Genomic DNA, 20,404 nt, shown 5'->3' with positions numbered 1-20,404 from the left:
AAAGTGTGGAGCTGCTTTACAGACACATACAGGGAGCTGAGCTCCATTTATTTTATTTTTGCCAGCGGCATGCATTTAGCTGTTGAGAGGACCAAGGTACAACAGCAAAGTCTTCCCCAACAGTTTTAAGGCACAGATGTTAATATTTTCTGGACAAAAACGCCTACACCAGGGTCAAAAGCACTGAAAACTAAAACACAGCAACACGTTTCAAGAAAGGCCCATGAAGAGCAAAGGTGTAAGGCCTGCTCATGCACAGGAGCTCACCCTGGGTTGTCACCCCAGAAGACTTCCAGACACCTACTGAACTCCCCAGGGTCCTTTGTGGACCGATGCTGGAGCACAGGTTTTGCCTGGGCTCCTGTTGAAATGGCTTGTGGTCTTGGGGCTGCCTTGGGTAGCTGTAAAGGGGCAGCAGCTGCACGTCCTGTGCTGGGCTGCTGTAAAATTGTTCTCTTGTTGAGTCCTTCAGCCCCCAGGTGCTGCCAGCCGGATTGCGATGCTTTGTTCCACACCAGCCAGGAGCATCCCTGGGGAATGAATGCAACCCTTTGGTTGATTTAACTTGCAGCTTCATCAGGAGGGTGTACACTTAAATCTTGTACCCAGAAACCTCAGGCTTATCAAATACAGGCTGGTGGTAAATGACAACCTTCCAGTGCAAGAAGCCAAAGTTATTTCTCAAGCACGGCGCATGTCTCAAGTGCTGCAACCAGAGCTGTGGGTAAACCGGCCAGAAAAATTTCTACTTACTGAATACAGGCCAGTGTCCATCAGAAGTTGCTTCCTGATTTCTTACCCTGTAACCTTTTTCTCAATTTTTACTCTCACTCTTTATTTTTTCACTAGCTAGCCCACTTGAAGTTTGATTCAACTCTGCAGGAAACAATAATTCTGATTCCAGACTGTTTTGGTAGTCGATGAACTCCTAGATGGAGTAAGGTTAAAGTGCAGCTCCCAGACGGCAACACTGAAGAGGCCAGTGGTGCAAGTGTGACAAATTAGGGAGAAAAGTATACCAGGTCTCTTGAGTGACCAAACACCAGAAATTTCAGTAATTTCTAATTTCCTCCTCAGTAACCTGGTCTTAAGGACTTCCAGCAAGACTGCAGTCAAAAGCACCTCAAGTCCCAGTTACTTGCAGAGAGCTGAGGTTTTCTTACAAGGAGTGAGTACAAACTGTGAGCCTGAGTCAACCTTTGACATTTGTTTCTATGGAAATTACTTTTCATGTATCTAGAGAAAGCAGTTGGGGAAAAGGCCACACTTCTTTCTGTCACTATTATAAATGACAGGCACATTAAATACAGCAAACAAAAACCCTGGAGTAAACAAAATCAGCATTTATTCCTTATTCATCATCTTTTTACAAGATTGCTTCATGGTTTTCACAAAAGAACACATACCAGAGATACATGAGTTAATCTACAAAACCAGATATGCAAACCAAAGTGATAAGGTACATGAAAATCCACATGCTTCATGATTTAGTTGCCACATGCCTGTCCTCTAAATTCAAGGGAAGTTGCCGTGGGGTACACAAACATTAGTTCTGCCACACCAAAATAAGATCACCAACTCTACAGACACAGCTAAACACGTATTTACAAAGCACCATCTCTACCAGTCTTCATCTAAGTTTGAAACAGGTAGTTAGTTGTTCAGCTACCAAGCCTTCATGGAAGGTGAAACAGTCTAGCATTCCTAAACAGATTCATGCAGTGTTTACTTTTATTCACAGGAGACACAAGAACAAATACGTTTCAGTGATAAAAGTAGTATGTGAAGACGCATCATCCTCCTGGAAGGAGTTTGGAGCATTGGTGCTCATTCATCCATTCATCACTACTCTGGGTGCAAAACTGCATCTGTTACCACGTATCAGAAGTCCAAAAGCTAAGAACTGCCCTGCTCACTGGATCCAGAGGAATGGAATCCAATGTTTCCAGGTTTGCATCAGTGGAGAAGAGCGGACAAACACCTTAGTTTCTCACAGCTCCTGGTGGGGGCCATTTTGCTGAAAGAGGCTGTCAGTGATTTATAGTGTCAGCATTAAACTGAAAATGCTAAAATAACTTGACTTTTACTGCAGCAATTTAACCACTGCAGAAAATCTGTTTCTTGATTGAGATTCCTTCGCTGCTAAAATGATTAAGATTCCTTTCATTTTTACTGATCAGGACTGGTGCAAAGTAGATATTTTTGGTAGGAAGGCGGGGTGGTTAAACTGGGCTCTTCTACTACTCACACCACAAAAGGTGAATCTAGCACTTCCCTTATTTATTTCTGTGAGCTACCCTGTTATTCCTGGTTAGAATCAAGAACTTAGTTTGGCTTGAACTTTATTCAGCTTCTGACATTAGAGGTAATATAAAAACAAAATTAAAAAGCAGCTGCTCTTGTAATGTCCAGAATGGATCGTCCAGGTTGCCAACTACTTATGCTGTGAGTGTACCCAGAGGAGTGACTGGCTGCAGGTGTTCACAAACATGGACATGATAGCATGGAGATCTTTCTGCAGAAGAGGTTTTTACCCATTTCATAATCTTCAGGATGTACAACACATAAAAGCAGTTGAAAAACCATTGGTGTCCTATCTTGTGCCAAGTATATTTGCTTCTAATCTTGATGTCAGTCTTAGACTTCACCAGTATATTGGGCATACAGTATACCTGCTGCATCTATAGGAGTGGGAATGACAGTTTCCTGATTCTTATGAGTGCCAGGTGATACTTGTCATGTTCCCAGGATTTTATTTTTTAATTTTTACATGTCAGGAAGAATGCACAAGACAAGCACTGCCTCTGGGCACTTCATCCCTCCCACTGCAACTGATGTTTGTATACGACTCTTGAGGTACCTGCAGTCATCCCTGTCTGACCATGAATATACAGCAAAATGGAATAAAAGCAGCTAGAACAGTGCCTTTCACACCCAAACCTACTCACAAGCACAGCAATTCACAGTTTCTAAATGCAATCACATAAGCCAATATGTAGCAATAATTATAAGCAAACTCACACAGTGTAGGTAACTTATTACACCTTAGTAGCCTTAGCATTATTTTGACCTAGAAAAAAATAAATTATGATGTGTTAAAACAATTATTTAACACAGCAGGACTTAGCTATTAGTCATTACAGAGCATACTTAAATCATAAAATCATAGAATCATAGAATAGTTTGAGTTGGACTGGACCTTTAAAGGCCATCTAGTCCAACCTTCCTGCAATGAGAAATGAGGTCTCCCACTTGATCCAGTTGCTTACAAGTCTCCCCAGAATGTTTCCAGAGGTAGGGCAAAGTAAAACAGAATGCAAATCAAACTTGCATATGTGAGCACACACACAAAACAGCATGCTGCTCAACGTGAAATGAGACACAATTAGGAAGCCACTAAAATAATCTGTCTCAAGCTATTATTTACTAAAATTACAACAGCCAGGAAAGATCCCAGAATCAAAGAATTACATAATTTTTAGGGTTGAAAGGGACCTCTGGAGATCATCCAGTCCAACCCCCCTTGCCAACAGATGACACAGGAACACATCAAGGGGGGTTTGGAGCACCTCCAGAGAGGGAGACTCCATGATGTCCCTGGGCAGCCTGTTCCAGAGCTCTGCCACCCTCAATGTAAAGAAGGTCTTTCTCATGTTGAGGCGGATACAAGACACAGATGCACATCTCCAGAGACATTTTTCTCAGGCACTTTGCTATACACATCAGTGATAATTACACAGCAGCATAATTTTTTACCCTTGGTGACAGTAAGGCCATAAGTAAGGCACCTCCCTTTTGACTCGGTGCTGCAGTACCAGCACCTGTGGAGCAAAAAGTTTAAGTGCACTTGGGATTCTTTTTTCCTCCACTGGACACCTGCAGGCCCACTTGGGGTTAACCCTGGGCACCTTCAGTCACTGCAGAGACGTGCTCAGTCCAACCTCCTCTGACTGGCCCTCCCTCAAATTCAGCCCCTGCTGCAGGAGCTGTTCTAAGAATGAAACAGTGGGACAATTTACAGACGAGACTCCAGAGTGGGACCACCATTATCCTTGTTCTGAAGAATGGAAGTTAAATGCCTTAATTGTGTTAGCACACTGCCCAGTAGCACAAGCCAGAGGCTGCTGAGGGGTCCCCTCCTCAACTCATTCCTAAATTCTCAAGGTGGAGGAAATATGTCCACCTCTTCTATCCGCCCATGCATTTCTATTTCTGACAGAGCATTGTACAGATGAACTTTGGAGATGTGCTCAACAGAGGCCACATTTTCCTACAGCTCCTGAAGGATTTGTGGTTGATTCAGTGCAGCACACTCTAACACTGGGCTGATCTTCATGGCACTAAGCTCTTAATTACTACTCAGATGTTTATATCAACAAATAATAAATCCTCTTAATTCAACTGAGCAACAAAGTAGAAAAGACTGTAGTCACACTATTATTTTAGTGTAGTTAATAAGATTCAAAATTACGTGCAATTTATCCATGTAAAATCTACCAAAGGCAAAACAAAACCCTGATCCAATTCTACAATGGCACTAAAGTGCATAATGAGATCCTGTAATTCCAAAATGGTTTGTTGCATTTCAGTCTGATCATTGAATTGTGAACTGTACGAGAAGCTACTCAGATACTCTGAAGCTACCTTGAAGATACTCAGAACAGGAGTGGGAACTCCAGCCCGAACAGAAAGGCAACTTTTCTATTCATTTTGACCAGGCAAATATAAATGGTGACTAAAAACAAGTAGCCCAGCTTCTACCTAGAAGCCATATGTTCATTTTCCTGCTTTGAGACCGCTCAGTCTTTTCCCAAAGAAACTTCCATTTCTGCTTGGCAGAGCTTACTCTACTAAAGACTACAGATGAGGATTTGAAGGCGGCAGTGCTCTATATCATATAAAATCTACATGGTGTGTCAGTGTGTGATAGCAGTATTTGCAACCTCTGGTGCAGCATATCAGTATTACTAAGATGTCACAGTTGTAAGAAGCCCAGTTCATTTACAGGAGCAGTCTTAAGGGATGTCCTACAATGATTTCAAAACATTGAATCAAACTGGCTGTAGAGAGTGTGATGGCCACGATGTCCCATTAATGGGCCCCTTTCCATTTCAAAATTAATGCTATCCATAAAGGACAAAGGTGTGAGAAGCAATTCATTGTGTGGTGATTAATACTGTTTTGTCTTTATGTTGATCCCTTTTTTTAAAAGACAGAACTTAAATATATAAACATATGAAATGCATAGATAAATATATATAGATAGCTATGATAATATGTGGTTTGATCAGAACTGCATTAAGCAAAGACAATGTAAAGACACCACAGCAGCATGATTAAATAAAATATTACAATTTGCATTTATCTGGTTCTGAAACCAAGCAGTAAGACAGCCATATACAGCAGAAAGTCTCATTATTTTAACTTCAGAGCCTTGGCAACTTAGATTCACTTAATGATGAACCATAATCAAAACATTTCATGTGAAGAATTCAACTGTTCTGACTCCTATTTTTTTTTTACCTAGTTAAGAATCAGAAAGGCTTGGGAGCAAGATAAGAAAACTAGAAATATAGAGGATTTTTACTTAAGCCTGTACTCAGAGGTTATAATGAGCAAAGCACTGACTCCCCTCTTTGCCAGTGGTCCTAATCAGTTAAAATAGCACTAAACAGATTAGGTGATATAAAACCACTCTCTGTTAAAGTAACTGAATTATATTTATATTTTGGAGAACAGGGTCTGCACAGGTACAAGTGGATAGTGCCTTGTTCTCTTCCTTGTTTAATTAACCCAAGTGCATTAACAGCGAGCAGTAATTCATCAGGCCGAAAAATCCTGAAATGTACTGTACCACAGTTACAACAAATTAACCTGCACACAAAGAAAGCCTCATTTCTCCCTTCCACTGGTGTTACATTAACATGGCTTTAACTCTGGTTGAGCTAATCCTTAACTCATTTTAGTGTGACAGGAAAAACAAACTTCAAATCTGCCAAAGGCAGCTTTCAATTTGCTGCAATTTTTTTTTGATTTTGGGGTTTTTTTCTAATTATTAGACTCTAGTGTCAAATGAACCTTGGCTACAGATATAACATTGTGACAGATTGCCTTCTGGGCTCAGATGAGAAACAGTTAATTTTACATGAAAACTTAAACTTTAAGGAGCCTTTGATAAGTAAATGAGGACATAAGACTAGATAGAGAAAAGTTCATTATGAAACCAAGCTAATGTAGCACTTGCAGGCATGCAGAACATGCTGCTTCAGAAGAAACAGGTTCCTGCAACCTGGAGAAACACTTTTCTTCTTTTAACAGCTGAATAGAGAAGAAGCAGCTCCACAATGCTGGGACTTGTCCTGCAACTAAAGTGCTGTTGGTCCATTTAGTAGAAGTCTCAGTCATGGCAGGGGGTTAAAGCACCGAGACCGCTGATATTTTCAAATCTCTTAGCAGCAGTAACCACACAGCAGCTTCTCTGCAAAATAAACAAAACAAGAATCCAGTTAATTCAGCAGTAAATTTTTTTCATTTGGTTAAGTGTTCTGGGATGATGACATGGTGATTTCTTTGTGCAAAAAGAAAAGGAAGTAGCACTGAAGCCTCTTGCTCACAAAGGATTCTCACAGCCACTTTTTCTGTGAAATGTTTTATACAATATTAAAATGACAAGATTTCTTTGTTAAGTGGAGAATTGACCCTAGAGGTATCTCTTTAAATGCAGCTACTCTGCTTTTTTTACCTCTCTTGTCATACAGATCACGGTATGCAAAGGCATGCTGCAAACCTCTCCATTTATTTGGGTTACCACTGCAAGCATTTACAATGCCAGGTTTAAATCAACTGGCACTTGAGTGCATTATTTTGGGTTAAATGTGGTAACCATACTACTTGCCTGATAAAAATAGCTAAAGGGATTCTTTAAAAATAAAGCACAGCTATGACTTTAGATCCACTCATTAAGTAAACTCAAATAAACTCCAAAAAGAAAAACACACACAGAGGAAATAACACTGCAAAAGCCAAAACCAGATTTTCCTGCAAGTTAGATCATGGGTAGGTTACTATGTTACAAAGCTATTAAAAGTTTATTTTGAAATAATTTTGACTGCTGTTGGACAGTCAATTTATCTTAAAGTTGACTTTGGTTGTAACAGAAAATTGTGTAATACAGTGCTTCCTGCATTACAGAGGGCGAATTTTCACCATTTTGTTGTTGTGTTTGTTCCCACAAGTTAGTGGCTTGAAATAGGAAACCCAGATACAAACAACAATCTTGCAACAGGGCTGGAAAACCTGTTTAGAAATCTACTGTGTAGAAGCACACAGGTGAGTGGACCAAAGCTTCATGGAATCTGTCTCAGCACCAGTGAAGTGAGGGTGAATACTGAGGATCACAAAGAGGTATAAATTCCCACTGGATTTCTACTCCAGAAGCCGATGTTCAGATATTACCATATCAGGAACTTGCATGGCTTCAGAGAGCAGGTGCGATGTAACAATGGTACCTTAGTCCTTACTGGCTTCCACGGTATGCACTGAAAGGCATCTTCATGTCTCTGAAACAGCTCACGTAAACATCATCACCTTCTGGTTATTCCACTACACTGTATAAAATCTGCTATAATTTTACAAAAATTTCAACCTCTCACAATACTCTGTTTTCCACATGTTCTTGGAAAAAACTTGTTGTAAAAAAAGCCAGTATATCACTTGTCCTACCAAGCAGATGATGGATGATGGCATCATTAAAAACTTGCCTTTTGGCACGAGGTGAAATGTGGACTACTTTTATTTTGGCATCCTGTTGTTACTCATGACACACTACTAAAAGGAAGTGGTTTTACAGTGTATGTGTGTGTTCTCAGCCTAATTCACATCTTGAACCTCCACTGAGTTTTGCCCAGAGATGGCCTCCAGAACCTTTGAGCAGTTCCCCTGGTCCCTGGACAGAGCCACCAATTTTTGTGGTAATTGGTGAAAGTGGCGGTGGGAATTGGAGTATTGGTTTATGGAGACACTGCACTGCCTAAGGCAGCGTGATTTCAGAGTGGCCGAGTGAGTCAAAGACCAGGGACAGAAAAAGAGAGCAGACTTGAGTCTGCCTGATCCCCAGGGGAGGCAACCAAGCCAGCCTGAGAACCACTAATGAACTGTTTGTTAATGAAAGGGCAAAGACAAGGAGCCAGGGAGAAAGGACAGAGAGATGTGCTGTCAAACTCGTTTGGGTTGCTGAAAGGGGAGGTAAGTGCCCCGGCAGAACTGGGACCTCAGACGTGTGGAGCAGCTTCTTTTAGGGGTCACCTTGCTTTGATTTCGCTGCTGTTAGCCAAGCTGCCCTGAGGGTCTGGCCTGTGCCTCTGCTAAAAAGTTATTATTTTTCATATTTCTACCCTTTTTTAAATTGTACTTATAACCACAGCATGAAAACCCGAAAGCTTTCAGCACTGAAAAATTATTGGGTGAAATCCCTGCCCCATGAGAGCCAGTGGGAGCATAACCATTCCCTCTAAAATGGCCAGGGTTTGCAGCACATATGGCTCCATACCCATTAATTATTTTGCACATTGCTGTTACTTGGTATAAGTAATAGAGCCAGTTTACATTTTGAATGCTTTCCAGACAGCAGCAGGGATGGCGGTGGTGAATACAGCTTGGATCGTGCGCTTTGGACTACCCAAGGTTTTCAGCTGTCCACTGATCCCTTCCACAGGGGCTACAGCTTTTACATCTAAAGGAACATTTGGGACCTGAAACAAACCTTCTGTTTGGCAGCTCTTTCAGAGAGGTTATTTAGCCAGGGGTGCTTGAGACACACGGTCACCTTTAGCCTTTCTCTAAGGGAAAAAAAAAAAAAAGACACCGTTATTGGAACAATAATTGAAGATCAATCACATTTTACTTCTACTTAAGGTCATGGCAGAAGAACACTGCAACATCAGCATATTTAGTGAAGCACTTTTGCAAAGCACAAGTATGAATAAAAAATATTGGGAGAGAAGATGCAAAGGACAACATCAGCTGTAAGGTTTGCATTAGGGTAGGGTTTCCTGAGAAAAAAAATGGTGATAGGAAGGACAGCAGCTTGTGTTCCTGCAGCATTTGGAAAAGACTGTCTGCTCCCCAGATTGCAGAAATCAGAGCCTCACTGGAGCCCAACTAAAGGAGTCAAATTATATCCTACACAAACCTCTGAAGATAACCATGACAAGCTATCCTATTTTTACTGTGCACACTAACTTCACTAACTAAATTTAAGTGAAAATTAGAGTAATTTATTTGATTTTTTATATCCTATTTTATAGCAATTCTGGTTATTCTTAGTCTATAACGGGAACATCTTGCAAGGACAGAGCTGACAAGATGCTGTTCAGTCCATCCCACTGCTTTACCAGTAGAGCTACTTCTGTTTGATTGTCATCATAATTTTTTTTATTTTAATATCATTATTTTGTTAATTAATAGTGTAATCTATTAATTCTTAATGATGGCTGTATATGAAAATGCACCTTGACATATATATTCTAGGCAATACAGCAGTCATTTTATTTAACACAGAAGTGCTTTGCCTGCAAAGGAAGAAGTGAATACTGCACTTTAAATGCTGAAAAATTCTGAAACCTGCTTAAAATTATCCCCTCGTGAACTACTGAACCATGGAGTGGACTCACTTAGAAACAGCCAACAGAGGTGTGACCAACAGCATGGACCTCCAAAAATTACTGACAGGAATAACCAAAGTAATTTAAATTCTTGTTGCTCCTCCAACTCAGCCCAACTGAATTGTTTGCTTGAGCAAACAACTTCTTCTGTTGGCCACTAAACTGGCTACCACTGAAGGGCAAGAAGGTGTTTAAGTACCAAGGCATGCACCAGGTGAAGTTCCAAGCTCTGTTGGAAAAGGTGTATCTTCGGAAGAGGTAGAATGAAACAGCACTCGGGGGATCTTCAGGGGAGCCTGAAAGGGTTTTCAAAGTAGGAACAAGAATCATCCCTAGCTGGAAAATTCTTTTCATATGGTAATTCAATGCTCATTTCGTAAATAATTTTATTTTTATAGGAAATTGATCCACTCAGCAGCACACAGCATTGCAGGATCTTTTATTTCCTCCCAGACATGCAAGAACTGATGAGGAAATGTAAGCATGCAAATCCTAACAGCTAAAAAAAAAAGCAAAGGGACAAACGTGGCTCACAGTGGCAAGAAATGAATCAGCAACAAAGACTCAAATGAAGTTAAGAAACATGTCAAAGCAAAGTAATGTGGCAGCACAAGAGGGCAACAGTAGATGCACAAGGATATTTAAATGTAGGGACCTGGAGTCTGCAGTGGAGCCTGTGGTCTGTTAACCATGGGTGTTTTAACGCAGCAGTTGCACTTAATCTCCAGCTAGAGGAAAACCAGAATGCTATTAGAGTTTTTCCCAGAATCTTACAATTCAGCAATTATCTGCTACAGGTAATATCTTCTGCCATCTTGCAACGCTGTCATTTCAGAATATGACAGATGGCAGATTAATTAAGTTTTGTTTCACAGCAAAAATGTATTCAGATAATTTCAGAGCATTTGATGGATACAATGAACAACATCAATGAAGTGTCATTATAACACTGTATGTGAGCATAAAAAATTACAAGTCATATTAGTTCTGCAGTGGAGCAGGACAAGTGACACAAATGTGTCATGATGGCACGAAATACACATTTCAAAGGATTATATACCATTTTTCCTTGATGAGAAGCTTCGATATGAAATCTTTGGCTTCATCAGAAACATCTCGAAATTCCTCATCTTCAAAATCCCAGTTACAGGCCAGGATATTGTTGAGGGTCTCATTGTCATCATCACCCAAAAAAGGAGACAATCCAGTGAGGCTGAAGTAAAAAGGAATATGTTCAGTCCTCCTGTCTTTCCCTCTTCCTGTACGTGGTCTCCAATATGCCAGCTAAGATTGGCCTGTCACCCTGGCCTAACTTAAAAAATACTACTCTACTACTCTCTAAGAAGGTCTCCAGACCATTCCCATCTTCTCATCTATTTAGATGTTTAATCACCCCTCTTCTCTATCACACCAAGCATTACTGTCGTTTATGGCATTACTGTCTTTCATATTTTCTAGACATCTGACCAGTCTTGTACTAACCACCGGGAATTTACTAAGCACCTTACATTATTCTGGAAGTGTGATGCCCAAACACTCCTGAGATATGTGCAAAAAAACAAAGACAAAAAGTTCATGGCAATTGGAAAAGAGGAGAAATTTCTCAATATGGAACTTGGAAAGAAGTCTAAATTTTCTATTTGGGGTACACAGTTCTTCACTCTTCCAGTATAACAGCAAACTTGGATGACTGACACAGTTCAACCCAGAAAGAGCTTACAAAGCAGATACTGAATCCTACTTACAGCATATAAGCAATGACTCCCAAACTCCACATGTCTGTAGGAAAAGAGACAAACTCATAATTCACAACTTCAGGAGCAAGAAATTCTGGAGTCCCAAAGTTAACTCGAAGTTTTTCCCTGGGTTTATATCTAGGAAATGGAAACATTAACAAAGGACATCAAGTACAGCTCTTATTAAAGTTGCATCATCAATTGTCTAGCACTTAGAGGAATTCCAGAAGCATACAGAAAATTCAGTAGGGAAACAAGGACAGACAGAGGCACAAACTAAAAAGAAATATACCCACATATAGAATGAAAGGTATTTTCAAGCTTTGTATCATACTTGGACAAAATGCAATTGCTACAAAAAGGAAGAAATTCATAATTTGAGGACTTCTCAGAGCAGGTCTTACCATCCTTTTGGGATTTCTCTATATCATAGGCATGAAATTTTTAACCAGTAAATCCTTCACTAAGGTTATAGCACCTAATTAAACTAGAAAGGGATATAGCATGGGATATATTGTAAGAGCCCTCAGTGGTATCTTACACTCTCTTTTAAAAAATCTCTTAATACTGGAGACAAGAGACTAGGAAAGGTGTACCACTGGTTTTGTCCATTTTAGCTGTTCCAAGATACTTATATGCATTCTTAGTAAAAATCAGCCCTCTTTCGACCATCTACCTGAAAAGAAGGTTTCAGGACAAATCTTTTTCACTCAGCTCCAAACATTCCATTTTAAAAGATATCCCTGGTTAAAAGAAACAAATTTGTCCTAAGGACAGTAGAAGACAATTACGTATCCAATACATAATTGAGGGGATGCAATACTCTTTTCATTGTTTCCTCATTCATTAATGATTAGTGAGAACACATGCATGTACCTTCTTGCCAATCCAAAATCAATAATTTTTATTTGATTTGCCTCTCGGTTCACACACAGGATATTCTCAGGCTGCCAAGAGAAACAAACAAAGAAAAAAATTTGAATGAGAAACAAATATGGAAAACAGGGGTTTTAGTAAACTGTAGGGAGAAAACCACTAATAACAGTGCAAGTATCTCATAAGGACCTTTTGCTTTCCTTCTTATTCAGATCTCTCTGCATGGAAACCCCCCTTGCTGTCACACAGCAATCAGAGCCATGCATTTTGCGCCTTCCAACTGCTTTTTCTACTCCACAGCTTTTCAACCTGACATAAGGCAGCAGTTCAGATAAAGAACTCATTAGGGGGAGGGGGACAGGGAACACAGACTTCCAAGAAGGAGTTCCAGGATGATTTCACTGTGACTTTACAGACATTAATAAGCTCAGGCTGATTCTTTTTTTTAATTAAATTTTTTGGGCTTCAAAATTTATCTTACAGCTTTACATTTCTGAGTGGTCAAATGTTCTGTCAGATTGAACATTAATATATTAAGCCAGTCACATCAACTTTATGTTTTTTTCAGGTGTTTTAGCAAAAAATAGGAGTCACAGGTTAAATCACTCTGGATTTTCATAGGGCCAAATGTTGCTCTTCACTTTCCTGGCAGGAATCCATTAACTTCCAAGAATTACTCCAAATTCTTACAGAAGGAACTGAGAGAAGGATTTGGCCGATTGTCTTTGAAATGTAAATACCTAAAGCACAGTCCCATATTCACTGCCAGCACTTTTATAGCTACTCTGTCTTGTTGCTCAGTGAGTCCTCTTTGAAACAAAACAGCCCTCAACACTTAAAACATTAGTTAACCTTTGTCACCATTACTAATTCATTTTACATGTAGGACTTTTAAACACCATATGTCCATAGTTTCTGAGGTCCTAGATGATTATGGTCAAGATGATTTTCTTTCAATTTCAAGCTTTCTTTCCCAAACTCATTTGTTACTGACAGCAATCTATGAACAAGCAAAACAGAAGACAGAAGCTGTGGCTGGCGAGCACATGAAAAGAGGTCTCTGGGATTAATTTGTTGGATTGTATATGTATCTTTTTGTCAGCAGTTTGACCTCATGTTAAAACTGTGCCATCTCAAGATCATAATTAATGTGTCCCAAAGAACTGTGCGAACTTCTGTTTGACAGGTTTCTAGGTAACTGGATGTTTATAGAGAAAGAGAAAAGTAAGTCTGGTCATCGATCGGCTACAGAAGCAGGTCCCAACAAGCATCTGCTCATTTCCTTAACCACTGCAATAATATGTATGCTAACAACATTAAAGATGTACTATATTAACTCAGGTATTACAAGCCAAAACCAGCAGCTGTTATAAAAATCTCACCGAAGAGAAAACCATCTTGTGCACTCCTCGTCTCTTTTTATTGTATTGTAAAGCTCAGGGATCACTAGGAAGCTTTCTAGCCAGTCATAAAACTAAAGACATCATCCCATTTTATTCCTGCGCTAAATAGAGGTAAGAAACAAGTTCATTATTTAATAAAAAAATTGGGCTGAGGGAAAAAGAGCCAGCTCGAGTGTACAGTTTAATGAAAAATAATAACGAGCATTTTCTAAGGGGGGGCAGTTGACCATTTGCAGTTGACCAGAGTGAGAATGTGCAAGTACATGGTAGAGTACTTGTACAAGTGTAAGTTCGTGGTAGAGAATCTGCCACTTTTCTCTGGGCTTTCAGCTACACTAGCCATATTTGTTACATTAACCACTGACTATTTTTATTCCTTTCATTTCAGAAAGAACTCCTTAATGTATTTTTCCTTAATCTGGCTATCTATTGATGCCTTTTCATGACAACAGCAGTTGAGTGTAGTCCTCACAATACTGTGTGGGCTTACATTGATCCTGAATGACCCTTGAATTTAGTTCTACTCACTCATGCCCTTCTGCATAGTAAAAAACAGGGACAATTGCCACCCCACAGCTGATGTGTAAAACATGCATCTTGTGAAGTTGAATTAAATCATATTTGCACAATATCTTGGGATCTAAGTACTGAAATTAAAAATAGCAACATATTTGTAGAAAACTGCTGGCTTTCTTTGAAATCATTCTGTGGAAAATTTAAGCACTATGAAGTTTGATGACATATGACCACAATTTTCATCTAATTTACTTAGTCCTGCAGTAATTTAACTGATCTCAATGTGGTTAAAGTAAATATGCATTGAAATAAGGAAAGCAGAATAAGGCTCTTTGTTGTTTCTGCCACAGGAATCTGCTAAGCTTTATGGCCTGCCATTAAGAATGGAATTTCCACATCTGTCATTCACAAAACATATATCTCAAAACTCTACCTTGAGATCCAAATGAAGAATGTACATTTGGTGCATGTACTGAATTCCCTTGCAGATCTGTTTTATGAATGAGATTGTATCCATCTCTGTCAAATTGTAGTTTTCATCAATAATTCGGTCAAATAACTCTCCTCCTTCCACACTGAGGAGAAAAAGACAATAAAGCAGTGACCAAGTTCATCCCATACAGCAAGACTAACGCAGAAAATACGCTACTGACTATTTTTATCATTCACAGTCAAGTTCAGTAAGATGAGCCTGTACTCTAATCTGAACTTTCTGAAATGTGAGTTCCGATGCATACTGGCCTCTTCAAGGCCTAAGAGTCTAGTCTCTCATCCATTGAAAACCATGAACATCTTGAAATTTAATATTATGCAGTCTTGAGTTCTCATTTTGGACCAGTGAAATTAATGATGTTCCATGGAAAACCAAGACAACATGATGGAGAATCTGCATTTAAATTTGTGGTCCCTTCCCTCTGAGTTTAAGAGGGACAGGATCCAAAAGGTCAATCTCAAACTATCTAAAGTCAACAAAATTTACTTAATTTCTTTTCACATTTCAGTATGCCTCTAGCTTTTCTGTTCATAGGTGCACAGATACTTTTCTTTTGTCATATGTTAATCATATAGACCAAATTCAGAGGACTATCTGAGAATGTCCAAAATAGTCAAATTCACCTAACTTTGAATCCTTCTGCCACACATTTCAATGTTTTAGTTTTGGCCTTTTTGGCCTCCTTAAGACAGTATCTGCTTAACCTGAGCTTAAGGCAGGTATTTTGTGCCTAATTAGCCTGATAACCCAGCATACAAAGCAGGTTTATCCTTTCAGGCGCTCAATATAAGGATTAGGGACAACACCCACATCTGGCTTCTCTTTGGTGTAAGATGTCTTCTTGTTTGCCTCACAGAATAGGAGATATTCTGAGGTTTGTTTCTTGGCCGACACCAATTAAAGTATTAAACTAAAGATAAGATATGTAACACAGCTCTATCTTCAATGGGAGCAGTTGCTTTACAGCATCAGGAGTGTGGAAGACTACTGGAAAAAATGCAAAAATGGCTGCATGGGAAAACTTTTCTCTTAAATTCCCTTTTTTTCCTGTTGTTCATGAGAACACCTATGTATTTTCTACCTGTAAGAAGTTCTAGTTCTCATTTCAGGAGAAAGCAAGAAGGAAATTGACAATTCTAGCAAAAGTATTAAACACAGAAAGGAAAAGAAAAGAACATGCTTACTATTCCATGACGAGTACAATATCATTTTTAGATTCAAAGGCATCATATAGCTGGATGAGGTTGACATGATTCAGCTGGTTCATGACATTGATTTCATTTTTTACTTCATCCTGTAAAGAGCCATGAATATTGCTTCAGATATTTTTTCCTGGGAAAGCTACATTTGAAGCAAATCTACATTATCTTCATGTTTTCTCTTGTGGTGACCAAACTCAGGGCTCCTGCAGCAGTAGATGTCAAAGCTATAGGAAGTAACAGACTGAACTCAGAGCTTGAGGGGGGTTGTTTCAGTGGTAAGGGATTTACTGGAAAAGGAAGAGGAGAGCCCACGTGGACAAGAGGCAGGCTCCCACGGATGTAAAGGAAAAAGAGAAGCAGAGGAAGAATTTGTTCTAACAGCTGTAGGTGTACAAAATCAAGCTGAGAGAAGTCCAGGACAGTCTTCAAAACCTAATTTTGCAGTTAGAGGACAGAGTACCTCCATTCAGCCCAAGTATTTTAGACGAGATGAGTGATGATGTCAGTCTCTGTCCATTCACCATAAAGGGATTCTTGGAGATCAGCTTGGCCCCAGCTATACCTTAGCAACCCCAGTTACCTGAGACAAATCCCACTCTTAATGAATGCCCTCAATGACACCCATGTCACACAAAGGATGTCATGCATGTCTTTCCAGTGAAATCCAGTCCCAGATGGCCAAAAGGTTTGCAAAACAGCCCAGACTAATTCCTCTCATCTGTTTTTGTGCTGATGTCAGGTGCCCAGACCATGTCTGTTACCAGCATCACCCCACTGACATCAAATCATTGCAGCAAAGGCTACAGTGTGCTCGGGAGGGAATACACTATGTCACAGGCCTGACAAACATTTTTACCATTAAAGAAAACTATTAGAATTAGATACAGAAAGGAAAAAAAAAATATAATATTTAAAAGAAACAGAAAATACCCCAAAAATAGTACTTTGATGAGCTATTGGAAGTTTTGGAGGAGAAGGGAAATAGAACTGGAATGAATGGTATTCCAGCAGGTCCTATGAGTGTGATGGCTTGTGAGATACTTGGTCATGGCCTGTTGTGTAGTTGAAGAACAGTGTGTGATCCATTGGGGAGCAAAAGACTAATATCATTCTCCACCAACCTTCTGTTTTGGACCTTGTGCTTTTATAATTTTGGCTGCCAGCTTGAGACCTGTTGCTTTCTCTTCACATTTGTGCACTTGCCCAAAACGCCCTCTAGAAAAAAGGAGAAACAAATATCATCCAGTGGTACAGGTGTCAACTCTGAGTGTAAGCTACACTATAAACAACTATAAATTATCCTCTCCCTACTGGCTTTCATGTCAATTGCTCTATTGTTGCTATTTTGTTGTCTAGATTGTACTTGCTGCTACTCATTTAGGCACATCAGCATCACACAGTGTTCTATCTGGTACTACCCCACTTGTATGATTCACTATATTCACCTCATAACCTGCAATGACTAACCCCAGGAAAGTCAAGGATATACTATAAGGATAATGGCTCACTTCTGTGCACCATCTGACTCCATTGCATCGATCTCCTCCATGGGAGGGCTGTGTTTTCTTGATGATACAAAGCCTTATCCAAGAATATGCTGCCATGAAAATTACAATATCCCACTCTCCTAAATAATGACAGCACAAGAGATAAGTAACTCCATGGCCTGTCAGACCAGCCTGCTAATCTATCTGAAAATCAGTGTTTTCAGGGGTGAAACTCACTGAGAGGAAGAAGAGTGCAATATGTGTCTATATTCTGCTGGCTGTAATTTGAGGTAAAGTATTTCAGCATCCTAGGAGCCCTGTCATAAAGCCTGAGGGCATCTGGCTGGCCTAGAACAATGCCAAATATTAGGCCAAGTCTGCTGGTGCCAAATAGCAAGCCAAAATTCACTCTCACCATAAAACCAGCCTCCTCTTTTCGTCCCCCTATAAAGCACTTTAAGAGCTTAGACTTTCATGACTTCAGCTCTAGTGGGGCATGTTGCCTCCATTCACCTCCCAGGGTGCTTGGCTGTAAATTCATGCCTTGCTTTCCAAGTTGATTTACTACACCTGACTTACCCTCCCAGAATTTCATCCTCGTTGACATTATAATAATTGCTGATCCCCACCCTTTTGGCTGAGACAATCCGGTGATCAAATGGTGCTGGTGGAGTAGGAATATCATCTAAAAAAGATAAAACCAACGGAGAACATATGAGCGGTCACATGCAGTGCTTGTCTATCCCATATTTAGTTCCTCTTTTCCCCCAGATAAGTTCATTCAAGAACTGAATACACTTACTGTAAGCTTTATAGACAGGTCTTTCTCTGTTATTGAACAAGGGTTTTATTCCAGAAGCTCTGGCTCAGAAAAAGAGGTTGTTTTTGGGGAGCTACACTACTGAGACAAGGACTCCTTTTTTAAGTTATCATCTTTCATACAACAGTTGGGAGAGGCAAAGTGAAGACCAATAGACTACACCAACGTAGCTTCATACTCACAGGGGCCTCTGCAATTCAGCCTAATCTCTGATTTTTTAAAATATTATTTCCTCCTCAGGGGCTGTTAATAGATGAGTATGCACTGTAACTCTCTGGTAGGGTAGGAAGACAAACAACTCTCCTGCAGGTCCAGCTAAGAGAGGCTATTTCCTAGCTTTTGGTGTCGACAGAGAATCCCCTTCTCAACTGACTGACAAAACTTGTCCTTGTCCAAAGTACGGTCATCACCTTTAAAGATCACATTTAGAGCTTGTGCACGAGGGAGTTTCACCCTGGCAGACAGCACTTAAGGTTTCCAGTATGGCTCAGGACACAAGGAAACTCTCATATGCTGCTCTGAAGAATTTCTGTCCTTAAAAAAAGATGGCAGATAGAAGGTAAAGAGGGGCATGGAGGAGGGATGGTTCCCAACATTGCACTGCGGCAGCTATGGAGTTTTGGCAGGTCTCAGGTGTTACTTTCTGGACCTCCACATGCTGGACCTTTCTGCCATCCTGATGTCAAAATCCCTGCTGGAGACCAGCCCTCCATGCCTAATTTGGACTTTTTGCAGGCGGTTGCGACTTCAATTTCATACCCACGTTATTTTTCATTTGATTGATACTCCCGAGAGTGACCTTTGGCTGACCAAGGTGACAAATACTTCTTCAACCATTTGGGAGGGCTACAGCCCCAGTGTTTCAATATGAGCTCTCTGGTTTGGAATGCCAGCTCCTTTCTGTGTGAGGCTTGTTGAGCAATTTTAAAACCATTCATTACTCCAGTGAAAATGATCAAAAACACAAACAAGAAACCCCATGACAGCATGTAGCTGGCAGAAACATTTTGGTCATTAATGTGGCAGTAGATTGTCCTTATTCACAGTGAATGTCCATTTTTCCAGGACACCAGCTGTGTACCTAGATTTTTTCTTGACAGTGTTAATAACTTACATGGTCAGGAAGTTAGTTCATGGTCAAGGAATTGTGAAAAGCTGGGGCTTCTGGAAGTCTGCCACCTACTTGGGATTTTGCAGAGTTTGAATTGCACTACTGTAAGTATGGGTCTTTGCATGTTACCGAAACCCAAAAATGCCAAGAAAACCTCTAACCTAAGGCAAACTCCATCAGCACCAGCATGTAAGTGACAGAAGAAAATGTATTTCTGAAGGCTCAGCTAAAAACATTACCAAACTTTGGACAAGGAAATATTCTTTTAAAGACGCCAGACTGCTTTTCAAAACTACGTTTAAGTTTTTTAAGTTTTTGCTTTCAAGATGTTCCCCATGACAGACCCTCTATTTTTCTTTTCCTGCAAACCAGAGATGTTTCCCTGTTCAAGAACAATTTCCTATTGCAGATCAAAGATGCTCCAACAGAGACACTATAGCCTTAACATCATCCATAAAAATCTCCCGGAGCTCAAAACAGTTTATGGATTTTAAAGTTTTAGCGTGTTATCTCCTGTTTTCTGCTACAAAAACCTAGCACAAATAAATGTTTCTTTCCCACAGTCTCCCCCCTTTCCCAAAGCAGATAAATTCATCTCAAGTCTTGTGTATGCACATGCACACTCATCTCTTTCCAAGCCTTTCAGGCCACCTCCTCATATGCCATAATTTCATTTACAGGAATAGCCACTGAAATTCTCAAGATGGAGGTCTAATATTAGAAATCTCTGCCTCACCGTGGTGAGCACTGCTTCAAAGTTTGGTGCCTGAGCACCTTTTATCTGACTGCTCAACAGCAATTCAGGCTTACAAACAAAAGTCAGTATTTCTTTACTTTGTAGCCTGCAGTTGTTCTCCCTTCAGATTACAATGGTATGAATATGAGCAAGCTGGTTTTTCAGGCTACGTCTACAGTATTGCAGATTCCCCGTTAACATACATTCTCAACACTTCCTCAGGCTGACCAAGTTTGCCACACCTGATATAATTTCTCCCTCCACTCTACACTTAGGGATTTTGGCTCTTTTGTTAAAAGAAGAGGGAGAGACAATAGTGTTAGTGGAGTAGTTGTGGCAGAAGCAAATTAATTTTGAATAAT

General features: G+C 40.0%; 1 protein-coding gene across 1 annotated transcript in view; it reads right to left on the bottom strand.

Moving 5' to 3' along the window:
* Window positions 1–1,326: 1,326 nt before the first annotated feature.
* MYLK4 (myosin light chain kinase family member 4) overlaps window positions 1,327–20,404 on the bottom strand; it is a gene marked incomplete at its 5' end in the record, with an annotated part of 32,930 nt that continues 13,852 nt past the window's right edge. Inside the window, 10 exons of the mRNA XM_084221969.1 lie at window positions 1,327–6,478; window positions 8,762–8,837; window positions 10,318–10,390; window positions 10,723–10,875; window positions 11,408–11,536; window positions 12,275–12,345; window positions 14,627–14,768; window positions 15,871–15,980; window positions 17,010–17,103; window positions 17,955–18,060. Of these exons, the coding sequence (XP_084078095.1) occupies window positions 8,790–8,837; window positions 10,318–10,390; window positions 10,723–10,875; window positions 11,408–11,536; window positions 12,275–12,345; window positions 14,627–14,768; window positions 15,871–15,980; window positions 17,010–17,103; window positions 17,955–18,060 (926 nt within the window). The 3' untranslated portion in view covers window positions 1,327–6,478; window positions 8,762–8,789. The remainder of the gene's footprint in view (window positions 6,479–8,761; window positions 8,838–10,317; window positions 10,391–10,722; window positions 10,876–11,407; window positions 11,537–12,274; window positions 12,346–14,626; window positions 14,769–15,870; window positions 15,981–17,009; window positions 17,104–17,954; window positions 18,061–20,404) is intronic.

Source organism: Fringilla coelebs (genome assembly GCF_963513975.1).
Source record: "Fringilla coelebs genome assembly, chromosome: 1".
Classification (NCBI taxonomy): Eukaryota; Metazoa; Chordata; class Aves; order Passeriformes; family Fringillidae; genus Fringilla; species Fringilla coelebs.
The sequence above is the reverse complement of the archived record's forward strand: the minus strand, read 5'-3'. Positions and strand labels throughout refer to the sequence as shown.